The sequence below is a fragment of the Mangifera indica genome, chromosome 5 (assembly GCF_011075055.1).
Source record: "Mangifera indica cultivar Alphonso chromosome 5, CATAS_Mindica_2.1, whole genome shotgun sequence".
In the NCBI taxonomy this organism is placed as follows: Eukaryota; Viridiplantae; Streptophyta; class Magnoliopsida; order Sapindales; family Anacardiaceae; genus Mangifera; species Mangifera indica.
Window position 1 is genome coordinate 12377149 of NC_058141.1, and position 21430 is coordinate 12398578.

General features: G+C 31.9%; 3 protein-coding genes and 1 long non-coding RNA gene across 6 annotated transcripts; 1 reads left to right on the forward strand and 3 right to left on the reverse strand.

Annotated features, from left to right (window-relative positions):
* Nucleotides 1–5636: 5636 nt before the first annotated feature.
* Nucleotides 5637–10297, reverse strand: LOC123215420 (ALBINO3-like protein 1, chloroplastic). Of its 3 annotated transcripts, none has more exons than XM_044635497.1 (11): nt 9839–10297; nt 9595–9705; nt 9428–9502; nt 9205–9265; nt 8877–8950; nt 8658–8762; nt 8179–8286; nt 7461–7564; nt 7148–7351; nt 6809–7052; nt 5637–6123 (listed from the first exon to the last, which is right to left on the reverse strand). In XM_044635497.1, exons 1-10 carry the CDS (start codon nt 10157–10159, stop codon nt 6974–6976), a joined length of 1242 nt encoding a protein of 413 aa, XP_044491432.1. In that variant the 5' UTR covers nt 10160–10297; the 3' UTR covers nt 5637–6123; nt 6809–6973. The 3 variants fall into 3 exon arrangements, with proteins under 3 accessions (XP_044491432.1, XP_044491431.1, XP_044491433.1); XM_044635496.1 differs by having other exon boundaries at nt 6705–7052; XM_044635498.1 differs by having other exon boundaries at nt 6705–7068; nt 9839–10295.
* Nucleotides 10298–12513: 2216 nt separating this feature from the next.
* LOC123217614 (photosystem II core complex proteins psbY, chloroplastic-like) lies at nt 12514–13460 on the forward strand. Its single transcript, XM_044638708.1, has one exon. The coding sequence runs from the start codon at nt 12741–12743 to the stop codon at nt 13326–13328; it is 588 nt and encodes a 195-aa protein (XP_044494643.1). The 5' UTR covers nt 12514–12740; the 3' UTR covers nt 13329–13460.
* Nucleotides 13461–13492: 32 nt separating this feature from the next.
* Nucleotides 13493–14504, reverse strand: LOC123217615. The gene is made up of 2 exons (XR_006502507.1): nt 14187–14504; nt 13493–14069 (listed from the first exon to the last, which is right to left on the reverse strand). It is a non-coding gene; the product is annotated as an uncharacterized LOC123217615 (long non-coding RNA).
* A 2738-nt stretch (nt 14505–17242) lies between these two features.
* On the reverse strand, nt 17243–19433 carry LOC123215707 (E3 ubiquitin-protein ligase AIRP2-like). The gene is made up of 5 exons (XM_044635915.1): nt 19025–19433; nt 18440–18602; nt 18291–18357; nt 17944–18178; nt 17243–17836 (listed from the first exon to the last, which is right to left on the reverse strand). The coding sequence occupies exons 1-5, from the start codon at nt 19111–19113 to the stop codon at nt 17626–17628; spliced, it is 765 nt and encodes a 254-aa protein (XP_044491850.1). The 5' UTR covers nt 19114–19433; the 3' UTR covers nt 17243–17625.
* Nucleotides 19434–21430: the final 1997 nt, after the last annotated feature.

The window sequence follows — 21430 nt, forward strand, 5'->3', positions numbered from 1 at the left end:
TACTTATAGATTAACCTTGAATATGTAATAGTGAATCTGTATCTAGAACCAATAAAAAGAGAGATACGAGACAATTTTAATAATTTCTCGCGATCTTTTTAACATGTTGTTTTTGTTTTTTAATATTATGAGCTCTCTTTCAATTTAAATTCAATATATTAAGATATAAACAAATCCAATTACGTTTTTTTTTTGTCGTATAAACATAAGATAATACATATATTTAAGAAAAGTAAATTGTAAAATTTATTATTACTATGCCCAATTTGTATCAGAGAAACTAATAACATAATAGTAAATATAAAATTCTCAATAACAAACGTAGTCATTTTAAAAACTTATTGTTCATTATTATTTTCTTACACTAATATTTCGTTTAGTTTGGTTAATCTTTTATAATAAAAAATAAAATATTACTATTTAAATAAATTATCTAAAAGATTATTTGTATAAATTATTACTATATTTGATAAAAAATAAATAAGTATAAATAATTATTGTATTTGATTATATATTATAAAAAAAATATTAAGATATTATTTTATTTAAATATGTTTGGTATGATTATTTTAAAACATTTTTCATGTAAATTATTATATTAATTGAAAACAAAGATATTTTTATTCTAAAAAATTAATAAATAAGGATAAAACTGTAACAAAATCAAAATTAATTTTATAATCTTTTAATATCTATAATGAAAGTGAGATTCTCTTTTGTATTACCTATCACATTAATATTAGTTTTAAAAGAGTACTGAAATGTTTTATTACTTGACAAACTAAATGTAATAAAAAATATATTACACGGAAATGTTTAATTTAGGTAATGTTTTATTATTAAAATTAAAAAATTATCTTAAAGATGATTACTTAGAAGATTATTAGATATAAATTATTATTATGTTTAATAAAATTTGGTAAAAATAAGTAGGTATAAATTTACTTCAATGTTCTTGGATATAATTATTCTAAAATATTTTTTTATATTATCTGTTATATTAATTAAAAATGAAGTTTTCTTTGCAGTAAAAAATTAATAAATAATAATATAATTATAATAAAATTAATATTATTTTAGTAATTTTTTAATATCTAAAATAAGGATAATAATTATACTATTATCAGTATTATTTATTATATTATCATTAATAATAAAAAATATTATAATATTTTATTATAAATAAATTAAATAATATAATAATAATAAATTATTAAAGTAATCATTATTTACATAAAACAAACGGCCTGAGAGTAAAAACCTAATGCTCCTACAATAAAGCTCGAGGTGGGAAACCAATTGCAGGGTTGAGTCACGAGTTGTTTGGAAGGTCTATGGAGACATAAGAAACAGGGTCCACAGACCGGAGAAATTGCTTCATTTGTACCTTTTCTACAATAAATTTTAGGGCTAAAAGAATTATGCCCACCTAAGGTTTAGTGCATTTTCTATTTTAATTACTTAAGTTTTAAAATTTTAAATATTTATTTATTTATTAAATTTATTGTTAAATAAAATTATTATTTAAAAAATTTTATTAAAATATCTCTTTTTTTCGCTTTAGTTTAAAAAGTTAATAATTTTTCTTTTAACATAGTTTTAAAAAGTTATTTTTTCATCCTATCATTTAGAGTTTTTATATTTTAGGATTAACAATCGTCCTTCTTAAAATTTAAAATATTATACTTACCCTCCAAAAAATTCATTCTCTTTTTCTTGCGATCAATCTTCTTGACGATTCATTTTGATGTGTCATTAACCCATCATCAACATTTTCTCTCCCTCCCTATTGGTTGCCTAATGATATGTCAAAATTTTTGGCTGGGAGATCAAATCCAAAGCAAGTGAAATCCAATTAAAGTACAAAATAAATACCCCATTTAACCCCTCGATTGTTTCTTTTATTTTACTCGTGTTAATTTGGTACCCAAATAAGTTGACAATGCTATAAATCTTGCATAAAAAAGGCTGTCTAAAGATGATTTCGAACCGACAGATTAGTATTTTAAGATTCAGGTATCATTTTCAAAGAAAGTTGCAACGCCTTGTATGTTAAGGGGATTACCAAAATGAAATTAAAGTAATAAAATTTAGCCAAGAAAAAGAAAGTAGGGAAAAGAATTTGTAAATGAGCTTTAAAGAAGGATCAAAACTGAAAAGAATAAAGTTACATGGCTATTCTTTTGCAGAGAAACTTTCAATAATGCCTTTCTTTAGTTTTTAAACCGGTTTTGTTTACTGTAAAAGTTCTGTCAACGAAAAGTACGTATTAGGATTGGATTCGAACTAAATTGATTCAAATTCGGTTGTTAGTTCGAAACAAGTCGCAACCAATGAGGCAGTCAGAACTTCCAATTGAAGTAATTTTCAAGAGAAAAGTGTTGATAAATAATTACAGAGAAATAATTCCATTAATAACCATACGAAGATTGAAAGAAACTGGTATGCAACTGCGACAGAGACTTGAGCAAATAGCATGGGTTGGGTGTACCTCATCAAAGGTGCCAGCCATCTATTATATTAAAGAAGCAAAGGCCATCTTCATTGGCTGTCATTTGTTGAAGGAAACAAAACTTTTCATGATGTAACTGCCATGAAAGACGCGAAATGACTCAATAATCTTCTTGAAATACGCCATGAAATTCTGCCTTTGAAATAGCCATATTAACCAAATTTCATCATTCCAAAAAGAAAAATCATTATTTCTCTCTCTTTGTCAAAACTTTCTGTCATTGCAGTTCACCTTCTTCTTCTTCCCAGAGATCATTTCTCCTGCAACTTGCAATCTGGTTTAATCATATTGTTCCCTGACCACTTTAATTAAAGATTCTCAAGTAGGGGTTTAATATATAATTAAATAAAATTAAAGGGTAACCATGATTTTTTTAATCAAACTCATATCAGTCAATCTTATCTCGAACCGAAATCACACCAACTTGATGAATTTGTGCTCAAACTCTACCTTAAGGCAATTCTAAGGCCTAATAACCAACAGAAACTGTTGCTGATTTATTTTACCACCAAAGCATGTGAATATCTTTACGCTTGAGATCAAATCATAAGCTTTCGGCAATAGTGACAATGACTGCATTATTAGCCGACTTTTATTTTTGGGCATCTGGGGCCTGCAAAATAAGCAGCAGCAAGTCAACAAAGATGCTTAAAATATACTTCGTTATCATGTGTGCCAACGATAAAAGACACTAGACCCTCCAAATCTTAGGATTAGTTTTCATTGGGTGCATGTTTGAGGGGTCACCAAGTAAACCAGCAAGTGAGGAATGATGTTGAAAATAGACATATCATCACTTCATTCTGCCATTGTTAAGAAGCAAACAGCAGGCATGGATTGATTCAGGCGCCGGGCAGGCTGATTACTGCATGCACAGCTTGTCTCAAGATTTCGAGCCATCCAGCTTCTCTGGATTTGTTGGTCTACTTAAATCAGAAAACCACGATTACCATAATCCTCCTATTGTTACTGCTTTGCTGCTACGTTTAGGTCAAGCACAAACTCACCACATGTCTTCTTTATCATCAAGAGATCTCCATCATCAATTCTCATTTGAAAATCATAGAAAGAAGATGATTATTTTAACAACCCACTTATCGAGGGTACAGGGGAACTAAATTTGAGACTTTTCTTGTCACGCCTGTAACGTAAGAGTTATCTATTTCACTGGAACCATGTGGATGAATGTGTTCCTGCGTACACGCCAAGATATTGCACTCATGCACCACAAGAGGTCTCCTTGGTTCCACTTAATTTATCTAAGCTAGTCTAGGGGTGAGCAAAAGTCCTGGGTGGACAGCGCTTCGGTTTTGGATCCTAGCCTGAACCAGTTTATCTCAGATAGGTTCTAGTACTGATGTCTGATTCCAATTCCAATCATATAAGGAATCGAAACCAACCTCAAAACCAGATTTTTCATTTAAAATATATTGTAGCAAGACAACGTATTATTTTTCAACAAAGCAATGTCCTTTCGTTACAAAAGATAAAAGAAAAAGACACAAGTATACACCCAATGTGCTCGGCTTCCCATGCACCATAAAATCAATTTCTTTGCAAATCATTCTCACTCACCTTTCTAATGCCTTTTTATTTCACTTCATCTCATCTCAATCAACTCCAACTCTTATCAGAATCTACAAAGGCTTCGTCGGCATCCGCTTCTATCACTGGCAGAGACATCGTCGACTCCTTAGCAAATAAAGATGTTGTTTATTCTGTTTATGCTTAATCTACTTCCTCTGCTATCGACTTTCTCTTCTTATGTCACAGCCTCAAGGTGTCTTTTATTTGTTTAATTATAATTATTATTTAAAGTATTTACTTTCTGTTTGGTTAGTAAGAAACTGAGTGAAAATGAAAGGAAAAGAAAGGTTCAGATCCAAGACATGGATGGATTTCATCATACCAACAGCATCTAACCTATGCGGGAAAGCATGTAGAAGATGAGTGGAGAAGCAACTGGAAGTTGGGCGTACCTTGACAAATGAAAATGTTAAAAAAAATATGGACATCTCGACTATCATGCTTTTTTATTCATTCTAATTGCATTTTGCAAAGAGAAAAACTTGGCTGAAGAAATATCTTGGTTTTGTATTATTCTCTCATTCTAATTGCATTTGTGCGTGGGAGAACAGCTTGAGAGAGAATGTTCATGTTGAGTTAAGATAGCATTTTAGTAATTTACTATGAAATTCATAATGATATAATTAACATCCGTGTATACCAAATTATATACAAATATATATATATATATACACACACACACACACATAACATTACTTACTCAGAAAATTAATTTGTTTAAGTAATGTTTAAAGGAACTCGGACCTAATTCCTATGTCAGAGAAAGCAATTGGTTCTGTTTCGAAATCCAGCTCCTATTTGCCCAAAGGATTATTTTCTACCCAAATATATTGATTCTTTAAACTTTTTCCTGTTAATTTTGAAAATCTTATTTACCCCTCCCCAAAGCCCCCACAAACAGTTAAAATTAACAATTTCAAAGAAAAAAATCATCATTTTATTTGTAATATTAAAAATAAACTTAAATTTTATTTTATTTTTTTCTTTTAAACCCTAAAAATTAACAATTTCTCTCAACCCAAGTTTTCAAAAACAATATTTTCCCCTTTAAGGTTTCCAAACTTTTAAATTAAATTTTTCGATGACTACTGACAATCTTTAGACAACGTCTTTTCCTCTTCAACGTCTCCTCCTTCCAACTGTGCTCTTCCAATCCTTATTGACGTCGTCATCAACGAAAACAAATCATCTTCGTCCAGAGACAAAGACGAGTCATTTTTATTGACAATATAACGAGGAGGAGGACAGGAAAGAGCACAATCGAAAGAAAGAGACGCCCTCCTATTTTTATAACGCTATATCCAAACCAACTCACCCTTACAAGCTACAAGTTTAATCAAAATATTAAACTTTGACAAAGAACTACCATAGTAAAGGTGTTTTTTTATTTTTTTATTTTAATTCTTAGTCCTTTCTCAGTAAACCAAATTTTACATGAGCTTAGCACACGGTATCAGGGCTATTAATGTTACATGTTCTGTCTTCTTGCAGGAAATAAATAAAAGGGAAGAGCAATTAACGAGATATGAACTCAATCTGAATAATGTAACCATGGAATATGCTGCAGCTTTGATTCCATATTATTCTTTATGCTCTATCCAAAACGGGGACCATAAAAAATGGATAATGACTTCGATTTTTCAGCATATACATAAATGACAGAAGTCTATTAGTTAAAAATATTCTTACATCTCAGCTCTTGCTTTTCGTATATGCAACTTCCAAAACCCTATTGATGCCGCAAGTCATCTGCATGGTGACACTACAATTTGTAGAGACATCACCAATCCAGTGCGGAAATATTCAGGATTGCTTTCAGCAGTAAATAAATAATTACCCTCATGTTGCTTACCCATATTCAACTAAATTGCAAAAACCTAGGCCTGTACTTGTGGGTAACTTGAGATACTAACAAATCAACATTAGTTCTATTCAGTTCCCCCCTCGCTCCTGGCTTGGTGTGTGTCTTCTTCGGAATATTTGTTATCTTTCATCACTGTGCTTTTGCTTACTTCAACAACTTCCTAAAATATCAAGAACCCAGTAATAGAATGATCAGAAAATCTAGAATAACTTACAGGAATTACATCTATCATCATTTCTCCATCACAATTACAGAAAATGGATAGAGACAGGAATGGTGAGATTAGTTATAGAATAGCATCAGCCCATCCTATATTAAATCTGCTAACAACCCTCACCCCTCATAGTGGAGGTTACTTCCTCTTGCTTCCTCTTAATTCTAACATATAACCAAACATTTCTCAGCTTGGTAAGCCTATCACATTCTAAATATATATGATGCAGATGGCATCAATGCCAAGGTAGTTCAAGTATGAATTAATTGTAGTAAGCAACCAATAGCATTCTAATACCTATGTGAATTGATCCACAGCCAAAAAAAAGGGGTAAAAACATGCACACAATGACACAAACATATATAGCACACCAACAGCAACCCATGGAAACACACCAAGGGATATGTAAGCAAAAGACATAATCGGGCATACCAAAGACAATAGTGACAAAACAGAATAGCCAGTCTAAGTTCACCAATTAATCGGAAGGCAGAAAGGTGTATGTTCATGTAATACATCAAATATACCTTTTCTAAGTCCTCATACGATTGTTGCTCATCCATCCTATCAACCTCAGAATTAGCACAAACCACACCGTCTTTCATCCTGGATGAAGAGATTGTATTCTCACCTTTATTCAACTCTTGACTAGACTGGTCACCATTCACAAGTTTAACATTGGAGGTATCTTGACCAGTTACTGACTGCAGGCTTCCAATTTTTTTATCAACTAAGATGGCAGCACCTCCAGTTTCCTCCTCCAGTTCACTTCTTTCTTTTTTGTGTTCCTCAATGGCTAACTGGTTTCCTTTAACTGCCGCCTCTTCAGCTTTCCTCTTCTCTTCTCTTTCTCTCCTTTTTCTTGCCTCTTGCTCCTTTAATTGCTAAAATCTGGAGTATATCAACACATCACACCCATAAATAGATAAGAGGAAAAAAACACTAAAATCAGTGAATATTAACGACAAACCTTTCACCAGGACGTAGTCCCTCTACTGTCAACTTCTCTATTTGTCTGACCCCCTCCTTGTTGGAATTTAATGTAGAGATAAGTTTCTGAGTCTCAAGTTGTTCTTCCTTAATTGTATCACTGAATTGTCTCATTGGATTTTTTGCACCTCCAAACTTCTGAAGCCATATTTGCTGGGCTGTACTCAATATGTTATTTGTAAACCTATATAAAAGGAATTTAAGATGCAGGTAACATAATCAGAATGTCAACAGAAATTATCAAACTAAATGTACACGATCTTAGCATAGAAGAGCGCTTTACATCTGCTCACCAATAAAGACTTAGACCAGAGGGAACTGAAAGAGAAAAATAGCCAATCATTAACGGGAGGAAACTTGTCAGTGCTTGAGAAGTCTTCACATTTGGTTCATTATTCTGAAATCAAGAAATGCCAGCAGCTGATTAGATAAAGAATTTTGCCTCAAATAAGCAATATGTATATGATAGAGGTTAAGATTTACAATGTCTTGTAAAACACCTTGAAAATAATTAATCAAATCAATCCAAAACTCTTCACTGCACATATCTTATATTGAATTTCCAAGTCTTGCATTCAAATGGATGTGGCATGATATTAATGGTCCATGTGGATCATATGATTAAGTGTTAGTCATATGCATCTCTAAATTAATGCCACATAACCTGGGATATAGATGTTGGGATCTGAACTTGGAATGTATAGTAGTACTCATCTTATGTTTTCAATACTGTTAAATGTTGCTTAGATTCTCTTTACCATTGTTTTGGCCACATGATAAGACATGAAGTTAGAAATTTTTGCATAACCTTGACATTATATAATACATTGTTTGAAATAGTTTAATAATGTGCCCAAGGGTCCAAAAATTACATCAGTGTTTGGTATTCAGTTTGACAAGCTGTATACATTTAGTAGAAACACAAAGCAATAAATCATTTCATATAATGGTAAGACTGGGTCAAATAATTGGTCCAAAACAGACAAAATATACACCTGGGAAGTGACTGACCTGTAAGGTCTGCATGATCTGGACCGAAATATACTGTGAAACAACCAATAACACAGGCAACACAAGATATGCCAAGGTATCATGCCATCCAAGAGGTGGATGACCATCCTGAGAACAATGAACCAAGAATAAGAATTGAATTAATGACTTCAAAGATGACAGCAACAAACATCTATAATAAGAAGCATCAATAAAACAAAATTAAAAATAAAAATAGTGGCCCACATATGGAATCTCTTTATTACAATGAAACAGGAATATAACTCACATCCTAATTTCACTATACAGAAGCCACAATGAACAGAACTACACATTCAACACCAGAAGAAACATTTTCATGATTTATAATTTCTGATGAAAAATAGTACTATTATACACTTGACAATTAAATAGTACCATGACTTGAGTAAAATATGTACAAGGCTCACAAAGGATATGATGAGAAATTCAACTTAAATAATGAGTTTAAAATTACTTACTAGAAAAGGGAAGAGCCAAGAAATGCCACTTCCACTTTGTCGAGCTGCAATTGCAGTAGGACCAGCCAAAGAGGGTATCCAAAAGAAACCTTCTGTGAGGAGTCCCTTTATGTTAATTGAAACATTCAATTAAAATTTAGACACATGAGACAACTAGAAAAGTGGGGAATACAACCACAACAAGCTGTATATAACAAATTAGTGGGATAAGCACACTACCTCGTCTGCCACATTTGAAAGAGCTCTATAAAGGCCAATCCATACTGGTATAGTGGCAAGGGTAGGCAAACATCCTGACATAAGGCAAGAAAACAGAGGAAGTGATTTCAATAGTTGTACTTAGAAAGAGCTACTGGTAATAAACAGATGAAAAACCAGAAATCTATGCTATAATGTTGGCAAACAATAGGGTACATGTAATAAAACACATGAATGTGGAATCTCAAAACAGAACCTACTCAACTCAGATTTCTTAGGAATTTTAGTAAGTCTAAAAAATATCAAAAGTAAAAATTAAATAGAATTAAAATCGATACACAATAAGTACCTGCTAGAGGGTTTATGCCAGCTAATTTATATAATCGAGCGGTTTCAAGTTGAATTCTCTCCTGCAAGTAGACAAAAGTATCCAACTTAAATTTTTTTTTTTAAAAAAAAAAAAAAAGCCAATTAATAAAGATGGTTATAGCTATGACGTATATTAACAAATTAAATATCTACAAGCTTGGGTTACATAAAATCATTTACAGCTAAAAAGAAAAGAATTTGACCTGATCGCCAGCATATCTTTGCTGAATAGCCTTTATCTGGGGTGTTAAAGATCGCATAGCCATGGCAGATTCAACCTGTGCACAATACCTTTAACGAAAACATCTACAACACTATCCAACCATAACATTACCAAGTGTCTTTATCCGAATTAACAGAATTAACGAACCTGTTTCTTAGTCAAAGGAAAAGTAGCAGCCTTAACAAGTACTGTGAGAAGAATAATAGCAAAACCATATGAATATGGCACATGTAAAGTAGACAGTCCATCTTTTAAAACCTGTAATCAAACCCAAGAAGAAAAAAAATATTAACAACAAAATTGAAAGGGCAGCTTTATAGTAACCCAAAAACAAAAATAAGCGAAAAAAACCTGTGCACATAAACCCAATATTGATATAAGATTATTATACCTTCAAAACAGTTTCCATCACATTAGTAATAACAGAAAGCCAATCAGAGCTCTGTTTGGTTGCAGTTACTGTGTCGGAGGATGACACGGCAGCATCAGCTATTGTAAAGAGAAAACTCTCAGCTTGTCCAAAAAGCTCCCTAAGTACAGGCTCCGCACTTTGTGGGTCGGGTTTGAACCCGAAATTGGCAACAGAAAGTGAGCCACGAAGGAATGGTTTGTGGGCAAAGTCAGTTCGATTAAAAAAACGATTTTGACGAGCTGTCCGGTGCGGAAATGGAGAAAAAACGAGGTTGGGTTTGACCGAGAGAGAATTGGACATGATTTTTAAGGTTTCTGTAAAACCCTAAATTTGTTGGTTTTGTTGAGGACAAGTTGCAGAATCTAATGTGAAAGACGCGATCATGCCCACTTTGTTGGGTTCTAAAAATAGTGATAAGCCAGAATGAATAAATTTCTTTTTCGTTTTTTTTAATGTAGAGTCTATCTAAATTGGGCCAATTGACACACGAACATCGTGCTTAATTATAAATATTTTATTATCAACAGTAAGAGCGTGTACAAGTGAATTTAAAATAATTTAAGAGTTTTCTTTTAACCAGATTAAAAATATTGTTTAAAAATTTTTTAAATCAAATTAAACTATATTAAAAAATATAATTTAATCTAATTTAAATTGATTAAAATTATTTATTTTTAAAAATAAATTATTTAATAAAATTAATAGAATTATAATTTAAAAAATGTAATATAAACATGAAATTTATATATATAATAATATATAAAATAAATATGAACTATACAAACAATACGATATGTATAGAAATATATATATAAAGAAAATAATAATATATAGTTTTATATATGTATTTTAAAAAAATACGATTTATAATTTGATTCGATTTTAAAATCGTCTAAACCACAACTCAAACTGAAAAAAACGGTTTAGAAAATTTTTAACCTAAACCAAACCGTAAGTTTTAAACGGTTTAATTTAGTTTTATAGTTTGAACTAAATTATATACAAGTCTAACTATTATTGAATGAATTTAATAGTAATTTATATTACTTTGTGTAAAACTGGGTAACTCACCCAAGACGAAACTTGAGTGACAAAATATGAAACCTCATAAAAGTATGAATTCAAGTCTTATTTGATAATATATAAAAAATAAACTCTTAATTTATTGGGTTTAATATTTATAAGGATGGTCACAAAGGGATGATCCAATTCTAATAGAGGTTTTTCATTACCGAAAAATAATTGGGTTACTCAAACTTATTGAAGAAGCAATGTGACAATATTAGAATGCAATTTTCCTTTTAAGTTGAATTCCAAAAACTTTGATGCATGATTAAGACTCTTGCAACAACATGAATGAATATACACAAATTAAATTATTTAAAAAAAAAAAAGAAGGCAAAGATGAAAAACAAATTTACTTTCGAAAACACTTTTAAACATATCGATAATATTATATGTATCGGCAAATAAATATTAAAATTTATTTCGATTGAATATTTTTTAATAAAAATTTTTTTATTCCAAACTCTCTATACAAATTGAAACTTAGTTAAAAGAAAACTAAGCAGTAAAAGAGTATATAAATTATAAGTAATATAATAATTTATTTATTTAATATTATGTTAATACTTTTTTTATTAACAAATTATATTTTAAGTAAAAATTGATAGTTCAAGTATTAAGATGATAACGTGTGATTTTTGTAATTAAGAAATAATAATTTAATTAATAAAACTAAGTCCATAATGCCTCAATCTTAGAAAACGAGGCATTGCAGCTTCTTTGAAATCAAGGGTGTCCGTTAAATGATTTAAATTGTAAAATTAGATGAAGTGTTTAAAAAGATGAATTATTATATTAATCATAATTATTTCATTTTTCAAAATTTTTATATCATTTCAAATTAATATAAAATTCAAAAGTTTCTTGAAATTTCAAATTTATACTACAACTTTTTTCTCTTTAATTTATTTTCTTTTATTTTTATCCCCTTCTTATGGGGAGCTAGTGAATTCTAATTACAATTATCACTTCTGAGAACTCATCTTTGACATTGATGAGACTTTCAAACCTAATCATAAACATCGATCTCATTATCTTTGACTCCTTGTTGCATCGATATCATTATTTTTAGCTTATTTTATGTTGACCAAACTTTCAGTAACCATCCTATGCATTTATCCATCTAACACCACTTATGAGTTTTTACAGTTTATTTCATTAATATCACTTTTTCTTGTTTCATTAGAAGTTGACTTTATTGTCAGTTACTTATTTTTTTACATTTGAAATTTTAGATGTCACTTTCATGATCTCTCTCCACGATATGGTAAGATCTAAAAATGATTATTTTTAATTATCCTCAAATTTTGGATGATAAAATTACTAGTTTATCCTTTACAAGTTGATTTTATAATAAACGGTGGAAAAATGTTTGAGCCAAATACGGGTTACACTTATATAGATACAAACACACATTCTTCATCTCTGTTTTCAAAGTCATGTGTGTTGGGCTTGGGCCTATATCTTAGAATCATCAATAAAGTCTACACAATATCCATAAATCAGGTCCAAAATTAACAAACTAGTTTCCATCTGTAGACATGGTTCAGAAATGAAATCATTAAGAAAATGATAAGAAGGTGTGGGTGGGGTAGGCAATCTGAGGTCCTTATTTTGCCAATCACACCCTCTGGATAAGAGAAGAATCTGAAAACCAGAACTCCATTGGACTGCATTTCCCTCACGTCCTCATCAAATCTTCAACTCAACTTTCCCACCTTAGCCACCCATCCGACTCTAGATCAAAGCACTGAGATTCTTACATTCCAGATTCAACATCAGCAGAAACACTTGAATTCAACACAATCCACCATCAATGGCTGCAACAATAGCTACAATGGCTGTTCTCAATGCCAAGTGTTTGAGCATCACCACAACCAAAGACATCAACCACAACAAGCCAACCACCAAACCCACCTCCCTTTTCTCCATGCAAAACCTCCCAAAAGGTCTGACCATCTCAAGCCCAGCTGAGAATACCGCCGCACTTGCTGGTACTACCATTGCAGGAGCAATCTTTTCAACTTTGAGCTCATGTGATGCAGCTTTTGCGGCGCAACAAATAGCTGAAATAGCAGACGGCGACAACCGTGGGCTAGCACTGTTGTTACCAATCGTGCCAGCCATCGTTTGGGTGTTATTTAACATTCTCCAGCCTGCGCTGAACCAAATAGACAGGATGCGTAGCAGCAATGGAGTGATCATCGGGCTTGGACTGGGTGGATTGGCTGGGTTGATGTCAACGCCACCACATGCGTCGGCTGGTGAAATTGCGGTGTTGGCTGATGCTACAAATGACAACAGGGGCCAACTTTTGCTGTTTGTTATTGCTCCAGCGATTCTGTGGGTGCTCTACAACATTCTTCAACCGGCTTTGAACCAAATCAACAGGATGAGGTCTTAGGTGAGAGATGAATGGATTTTGACCTGTGGGGTGTGATATGAAAAGTAATTTAATTATATATGTAATTGCACCTACTGTTAATTGGCTACCTTTGCTTATTAGAAGCCATCAACATTAATTTTCCTTTCAAAATAGACTCAACCCCATTTCATCATAAGTCATTATAAATTTAACGATTCAATGGAATAAAATGAACTATAATAACATGGCTCAGATTTAATGGCATTCTCTGCAGGCGATGCCAAAAAGAGAGCATAAACCCTCCTAGGACAAAAATGAAAAAAAAAAAAAATACTAGACTAAAAAGGCAGAAGGAGGTGATTATTGGTCTGCCCGGGTGTCTGGAAAAAATTCCAGAGGCTGGCTTTCAGTGTCCAGCATTTGTGACTGAGAAGCATTATTTAGCATTGCAGCCTTGTATCCGCTTGAGCTTCTAAGAGTTTTTTACAAAGTCCCACTAGCGCTGCACCAAGATGAACCAATAGTTATTGTCAGATAAACATTCTATAAAATCGCAAATGGCTGGAACATAGAGCTTTGTGAAAGAGATTTGTTCGACAAACTACTATATTTTACAAGTCGACGAATTTGGATGTGAACTTTCTTTCTTTCGTTTGTTGTATTTCTTTTTCCAACCTCAAAAAACTTCAATCGAAACATCGCAAAAGTACCTGACACTGCACATCGACCCCGCTTTTCTTGTATTCAACATACAAACACCTTGAAAATTAATCGATATCCCTCAAGTATTAGCACACAAAAGAAACGTTTTTCACCACTCAGATACAGGAAAAAGCACATTTTTCCTACAGAAGTCAATTTGAAAAAATAAAATGAAATCAATAAATAAAAGTTTACGCTTTAGTGGCGGCGTAGACAGAATACAGAAGATCAGAAGGAATGACAACGGCAGCACCAGAGCCAATATTAACAATAGCATCCTTCTTCCTCTTCAACATACCAACCGAAGAGACGAGGATGATTAGTCTCTCTCGGTACGAAGAGACAAAGATTAGTCTCTCAATTGGCAGACAGAGACAGATGGAGACTTCATCTTCGTCTGTTTGTTGATTTCGTCGACCTTTCTCTGTCTATCAATTGCACAAGAGAGCCGACTAATGGTTAGGGTGGAAAGTAGAGATCGCTAGAGAGAGTGGCGGTAGAGGAAAGGTTAAAAAAATACCGAACATACGGAGAAATAAGTAACTTTTTTAAATTAAAAAATATTTAAATAAAAATGAAATTATTAGTTTTTAAAATTTTAAAAAAATAAAATAAAATAATATTTTTGTTTATATTATTATTAAAATGATGGTTCTATCTTTACATATAATAAAATTTTTTAACAGAAGTTAGGTGACAGATAAATATTTGAGTTTTTAAAATTTTACAGAATATGAATTTAAGAAATAAAGTAAATCTTAATATATGTATATATATAATTGAATACATAAATAATATTTTATTATATAATTAAATATTTTTTTATTTTTAATTCAAAATTATATAATGATATAATGATACATCATTTATATGCTAAAAAATATATATTAATAGTTTTATTATAACGTTTATTATTCATAATTTATTTATTATAATAAAATTAAAACTACTGTTGGTAAGTCCCACAAGTAATTGATTATTTAAATCATCTACTTAATCTTAGACAGCATTTATATGTATATATATACACATATATTTCCCTTGTTCTATATATACACTTCAATCTAACAAATTTAAATCAATTTACTTAATTTTCTATGAGGTTCCTAATTTTTTTCTAATACCAAATGGACCATAATTGAACAAGGCCAACTTCTTCCTATTTTTGCCAATATGTTGCTTTGTAAATTCGGTAAAACCATTTTTTTAACAACATTATTTAGATCAAAATTTTAACTTATTTTATTTAATAGTTATAAGGTTAGTCAATGAATCTGAAGTTTATTATGCTTAATATAATTGATTCGATTTCAACGTGATTATCTAGTTCATAGAGGATTTCTCATTAACAAAAACGAAAAGATAATACTAAAACTAAGAAAATACATAATATATATAAATTTCATTTCATTATATACTATTATCTCCTACATAGGAGAAAATAATCCTAAATTTAATCATCATTTTAGGGATCGACTTTATCTTACCAATGTCATTTGAAGATCTCACAAAACTCAAATTGGGCTTACTTATCAAAACGGTCAGAACCATCGGAATGGGTTTGGGTGTCACCGTAGTTGGTACAACCACTTGATTCCAAATGTTAACTCGATCCAGTTTAAAAGGAGAGTCGGAGAACAAAATTCGAATCAAAAGAACAAGTGTTAATTTAGGGAGAAAAGGACTATTTCCCACCCAAATTTTAGGTCATTCTCAAACCTACACCCACGAAAGATAAAAAAACCCCTTCTTTCACTCATAACCAAATTTATGTTAATTTTTTTAATTAAAGAAAAGGAGTAAAATAGTCATTTTACTGTTTATATTAAAAAGTTATAAAGTTTATTACTCTCTACCCCTTTCCCCCCAGTTTTAGAAACTAACATTTCACATTACCTAAAGTTTTCAAACTTTAAAAAATAACATTTTTACCCCCAAATTTCATAGTTTTTTTTAAAACTTATTACCCCCCATAACTTTTAAAAATAGCAGTTTTACTCTCATTCGTCAACTTCATCTTTCGCTGTCGTCTCTGGCCTCCTCCTTCTTCTAGTGCGATGACGGTGGTGCGATGAAGAGATCTTCATCTCCTCGCATGACGCGACAAAGAGACAGAGATCTTTTCGTCGTATAATGTGATAAAGAGACAAAAATCTCTTTGTCACACGGTGGTGCGACCACCCAAACAATGAAAGGCAACATTTCGTCGTCCGTTGTCGCTCGTCTCAGTGTCTAGACACGACGACAAAGAATGACGAAGCGTCATCCTTCTAGATCTGGACGACGCTTCACCATCCAGATCTGGAGATGAAATGTCATCTTTTGTTGTCCTTTGTAGTCGAAGATGAGAGATCGGTGAAATGCGTCAATCGTTGGTGGTGCTTGAAAAAAGAAGCAAACCCTAGGGTGAAATCTAAACTTTTCAAACTTTGAGGATGTGTTGAGGTATTAGTTTTTAAAACCCAGAGGAGGGAATGATAAAATTTTAAAGTTTCAAAGTTTATTGGTAAAATAATGATTTTATCTTTGTCTCTAATTGAAATTTTAAACGACAGTTTGCCCATGGATGGAAGAAAATGTTTTTCATCTCCCATGTGTGTAGATTTGAGAATGGCCTAAAATTTGGGTGGAAAATAATCTTTTTCCATAATTTAGGCATTACTTCTTACGCTCTGAATGGACCGGCTCAACTGCATTTATTCTAAGCCAAAGGACTATTTCCTACCCAAGGTATGTTGCATTCCCAATTTCCCCCCTTTAATTTTGATAATACTAAATACCTACCCATAAACAGTTAAAATTAACGGTAGTAAGGGTAAAATAATCATTTTCTTTATAATATTAAAATAAATTGAGAATGCAGCATTCCATAGGTGGAAAATAGTCCTTTGGCCTTTGTTCTATCACCAAATGTCACACTCAGTTCAGAACTCAGTATCTTTTAATATGGCGTTACAGTAGATTTTGCATCACGAGGAAACAGGAAAGATTCCTTCAAAAAGAATAGATTAAGTGATCATAAGTCAAAAAGCACTGCGGAGTTGTGCTGCACATGTACACCAGTATATGGGGTATTCTTTGTTTTTAAATGAGGCTTGATATATACTCCTCGGCTTATCACAGAGTCACAGCCACAGCAGGGCCAGCAATACTCTGAAATCTTGCTGAAGCTAATAGCAATCTACGTTTGATACTCAAGATGTCCAACAGCAATATCTTATATGCATTGCTTAAAAATAATATCACAAATCTAAACTAGAAAGATATGCTTAATTTTCATTTGCAAGAACAGTATAGTGAAAGCAATGTCCAATACAGCCATACTATAAGAATTTTATACAGGCTCATCGATTAGTACCATACAGCCATTGAGAAAGAGTAGAAAATGATTTCTATCTATTAAATGGCCTTATTAAAAGTGCTTCTTCATGGAGCATCAACATGTTTGCAAGGAAAACGTACTTGCCGGCTTTGAAATAGAACTTTGACAACAATAATGGGGATATCCAACCACAATCTTCATAACGTTCATAATTGGTCATTTTTAGTAAAAATGAGAGGATTTTCTTACCAGACTCTATTTAAATTTACAGGTCGGCCTTTCCATCTGTACATTCTTCTCATTCATTCTTACTCAGATTAGGTGTTCATAATATACTAAAAAGAGCGCATCTGAGTAATATTTCGGCAGGCTATTGATATAGAGGTAGAAGCGCAACAAGTCTTCTTTGGAAACAGTTTCAGGATCAATCACATCATCATCACAAGTAAGCACCCATAAGTCTTCTGAATTAACTCTCTTCAAACTACCACGACAAAAAGGGCATGACTCAGACTTTCTGTTCCTGTAATTTGGAAGAATTTATATGAGTGAAATCAGTAATATTAATATTTTTGGACGCCGGGCTTTCACAAGAAGAGACAATTGAGTTTACAAAAGATTTGCACTTACCAATTGCGGTAGCATTTCATGCACATGGCATGACAGCAATTAGGCAACACCATTTTGGTACAGGGCTCTAGGCAGATATCACATTCATCTTCTCTGTCCAAATCAACTTTGGGAAAATGGGTGTCTCCTTCCACTATTCTTCTATCAAAACTCAAAATGTCAGTATGCCTTTCCTCAGAATCATCAAATTCACCCAAACTACCGTGGAGCCGTTGAAGAGATGGTAATATAACGCCTGTAAATTCATTTCCAATGAAATGGAAAAGTTAGAATGTATGCATAAAACAGAGCCAAAGGGAATTCATCTTAATATATAATTACATTAACCAGAAGGAAACTTAGCATACCATAAAATTCCCTTATTGTTGCCTTCCTTCCGTGTGAAGATTGTCTTGATTGATCATTGGCATATACCTATACGAAAAAGAGCAACTAGTTAAAAATTGCAACAATCATACTTTGAGAATCAATATGCTGCTATAGAAGACGAATCAACCTTATATACAAGTATGTTGAAGAAGTTTAGGTATCTGGGCGGTAGACATACGCAGGAAGAGTTCATCCATTGTAACAAAAACCAAAAGAGGGGAGCAAACTGATTGTAAACCAATTTCATTTGAAGACGTGCTCCACCCTTTGCTCTTGGAAGTGAAGCAGCCCTACAACCCCAGAAATGTAATTAGAAAACATATAATATGACTGTACCACCATATCAGCTTAAGCCCTTGAAATTTGAGAAAATCATCCAAACATGATAGTGATCAAATTTCAAAAAACAAAAATTACATATGCTCCTAAAACTGAAGTTTTACTCGCAAATCACCTATTAAATTACAGAACAACACTAACAACAGAGAAAAATTCACTCTTTTCCATCTGGGTAATCTTCTACGGTTCCAAAAGCTTAATAATTGCATACAAAAATCAGAATCCGACACAAAAAGTTGGCTTCTTTTTCGTCAATTAGCACAGCAGCTAAATAATTAAAATGCTGATCATGATACTGATACAGTACACAAACAAACAAATTACAAAAACAACCCATTTCAGCGAAAAGAAAAGAACCCAAATCATATCTTACAGATCATTAGCATGCTGTATATCGGCCTCCAAAACTTTGAGCGATTCCTGGTAAGAAGACTTGGCTAACTGATAATACATCGTCTCCATCTCACAATTCACAAAGAACAAAAAGAGCCCAATAGGGGAGTATAAATAGCTACTAGGTTTTGTATGTTTATGGATTCTGAACACTACTGAGAAAACCTTTCCACCCGACAAAAAAATAACACAAAGCAAATAGAAAAGAAAGTGGGCTTCTTTTCTCTCGCTTTTCTCTTTGCTTTTATTCTTCGTGATGAATATAGGGACCGGCTCTGACAAGGAATTGCCTTTTCATTAATCTTCAGAGAAATAATACACCACACTCACAAGAAGAAAATTTCCCTACACTCTCTGCAGGTGGGGTGGGGCTGGGGATGCCCTGATTTAATTACTTTTTTTTCTTATCTAATATTTATTCTTGGAACGTTGTATGTGTCTTATTTGGGCTTAGATATTCATATGATAAAAATTATATATGTCTAATTTTGATATTAATATTAAGAAAATTCGATTTTGAAGTGGTAATTCATTTGGTGTATTTTACACGTTCGAGTAAAGATCCTCTTATTAAACTTCTCAATGACATCAATAATTAATCTAATGAGAATTGATAAGTGAGGTTTGTGTATGTATTTTGAAAAGTAAATAAAGTTGTTGATTAAATATCTAAATTTATTTTAGTTAGTCTAATGAGTTGATATTTTATTATGATTTATTAATAAAATTGTAAAAAATTCATTCAGTTAAAAACATTGAAGATTTAGGCTTATATTAATATATTTTTTATGTTTTTTACGATATATTGACTCCGATCTTATATATAAAAAAAAGATTGGATGAACCTAACATTACTTTTTATTATTATACGTTTGGATTGCTTTTAAATTCGGCCGGCTCTCACTATTACAAGATACAACATATTATGGATGGTAACAAATAATTTATACAATATGATTACATATTATATAGTACTCTATCTATGGCAATATTTTTATAAAATTTGTGATAGATGTGATGATCATCACATATTGCCTGATGAAGGGTTTACCTTGGGATATGATATGATTAACGTTTTGAATATTTTTGGTGGGTTGGTCATTATTAGTGCATAATACTTAAATTAATTAGCCTCATTATTAGGCATTATTGTGACCTGAAATTAAATTTTAGGTCAAATCATATTTTAAATTTGTTTTTGTATATTCAATACCAAATTATTATGCTCAGATTATTCTAATCTTTCTTAAGGGGAACGTTGATTATTAAAGTACCAAACTTACACAAGGGAAACAGAAGTAGTTAGTTTTTCATGTATTTAAAATAAGCATTTTCAATTTTGTACAGCTCACCATTATCTACTTCATTAATAATTTACATACATTCTAGATAATCCAAAAAGTCAGAATTGACTGCTGCCCAGTAGAGTAAATGATAGAACAGCAGGAAATCCAGTCCACATATCCAATTAAATTCAGCCAGCAATAAAACTATGTGGGTCAGCTTTTTCTAAAAATAAAGGAAATGAATAATTTTAAATTAAAAATAATTATATAATAACAATTAAATATAAAATTATGTTTATCAAGTTTCTTTTTTGAATCAAAGATCTTGCCTGTCAAAAAATAATGTTGGAATTATTTTTATAGATTGAATTAATTATATTAAATGAATAAAATTTTATGTTTAATAATTGATTTTATAATTATTATTTAAATAAATTTTAATTTTAATTTTAAAATATCAAAGAAATAATATAATATTGTTTTGTTTATTAGTATTGAGTTTGGTTGTGACTTTACTGCAGTGATGCTAACAAATCTGCATATAAAAATTGAGTGGGAAGTGATAGAATGTGGCATACCCAGTGAACGATGTTCATTTCAGCACCAAAATCTTCTACTCAGGCAGGCTTTCGTACAGAGATCAATTGTAGTCGAGGGGAACAACCCCACAGCTATAATATAGACATCACTCTTCTCAGACAATTGCTGACTAGCATAGTACCTGCTAAATGGATGGCTAAGTCAAGCAGTGTAAGGAGATACTTGGTTAATTATGACAAGTGTTAAATCTTCTTCAGTTTGTCTTGAGAGTCCAAAATCTGACACTTTCGATCCGATATTAATGTCTAGGGGTTACTTTACAGCCTGTGGATAGGCATTCAAACCCCACAGGAAAATCTAAATTTATGTTTTAGCTGAAAATTGATCTATGCACGATTACCAAAGTACTGATACGTTTGAGTCTGAACCATTAGCTGCATCTTCTGCGATTGGTAGACCCGCAAGCCAGTCCAAAGGGTTCTGGTCTAGCAGATGATTATTTTATTTTAGCTCGACTGTTTGAATAGAAGACTAGCCCTCAAAAGTTAGCTGGATTGACG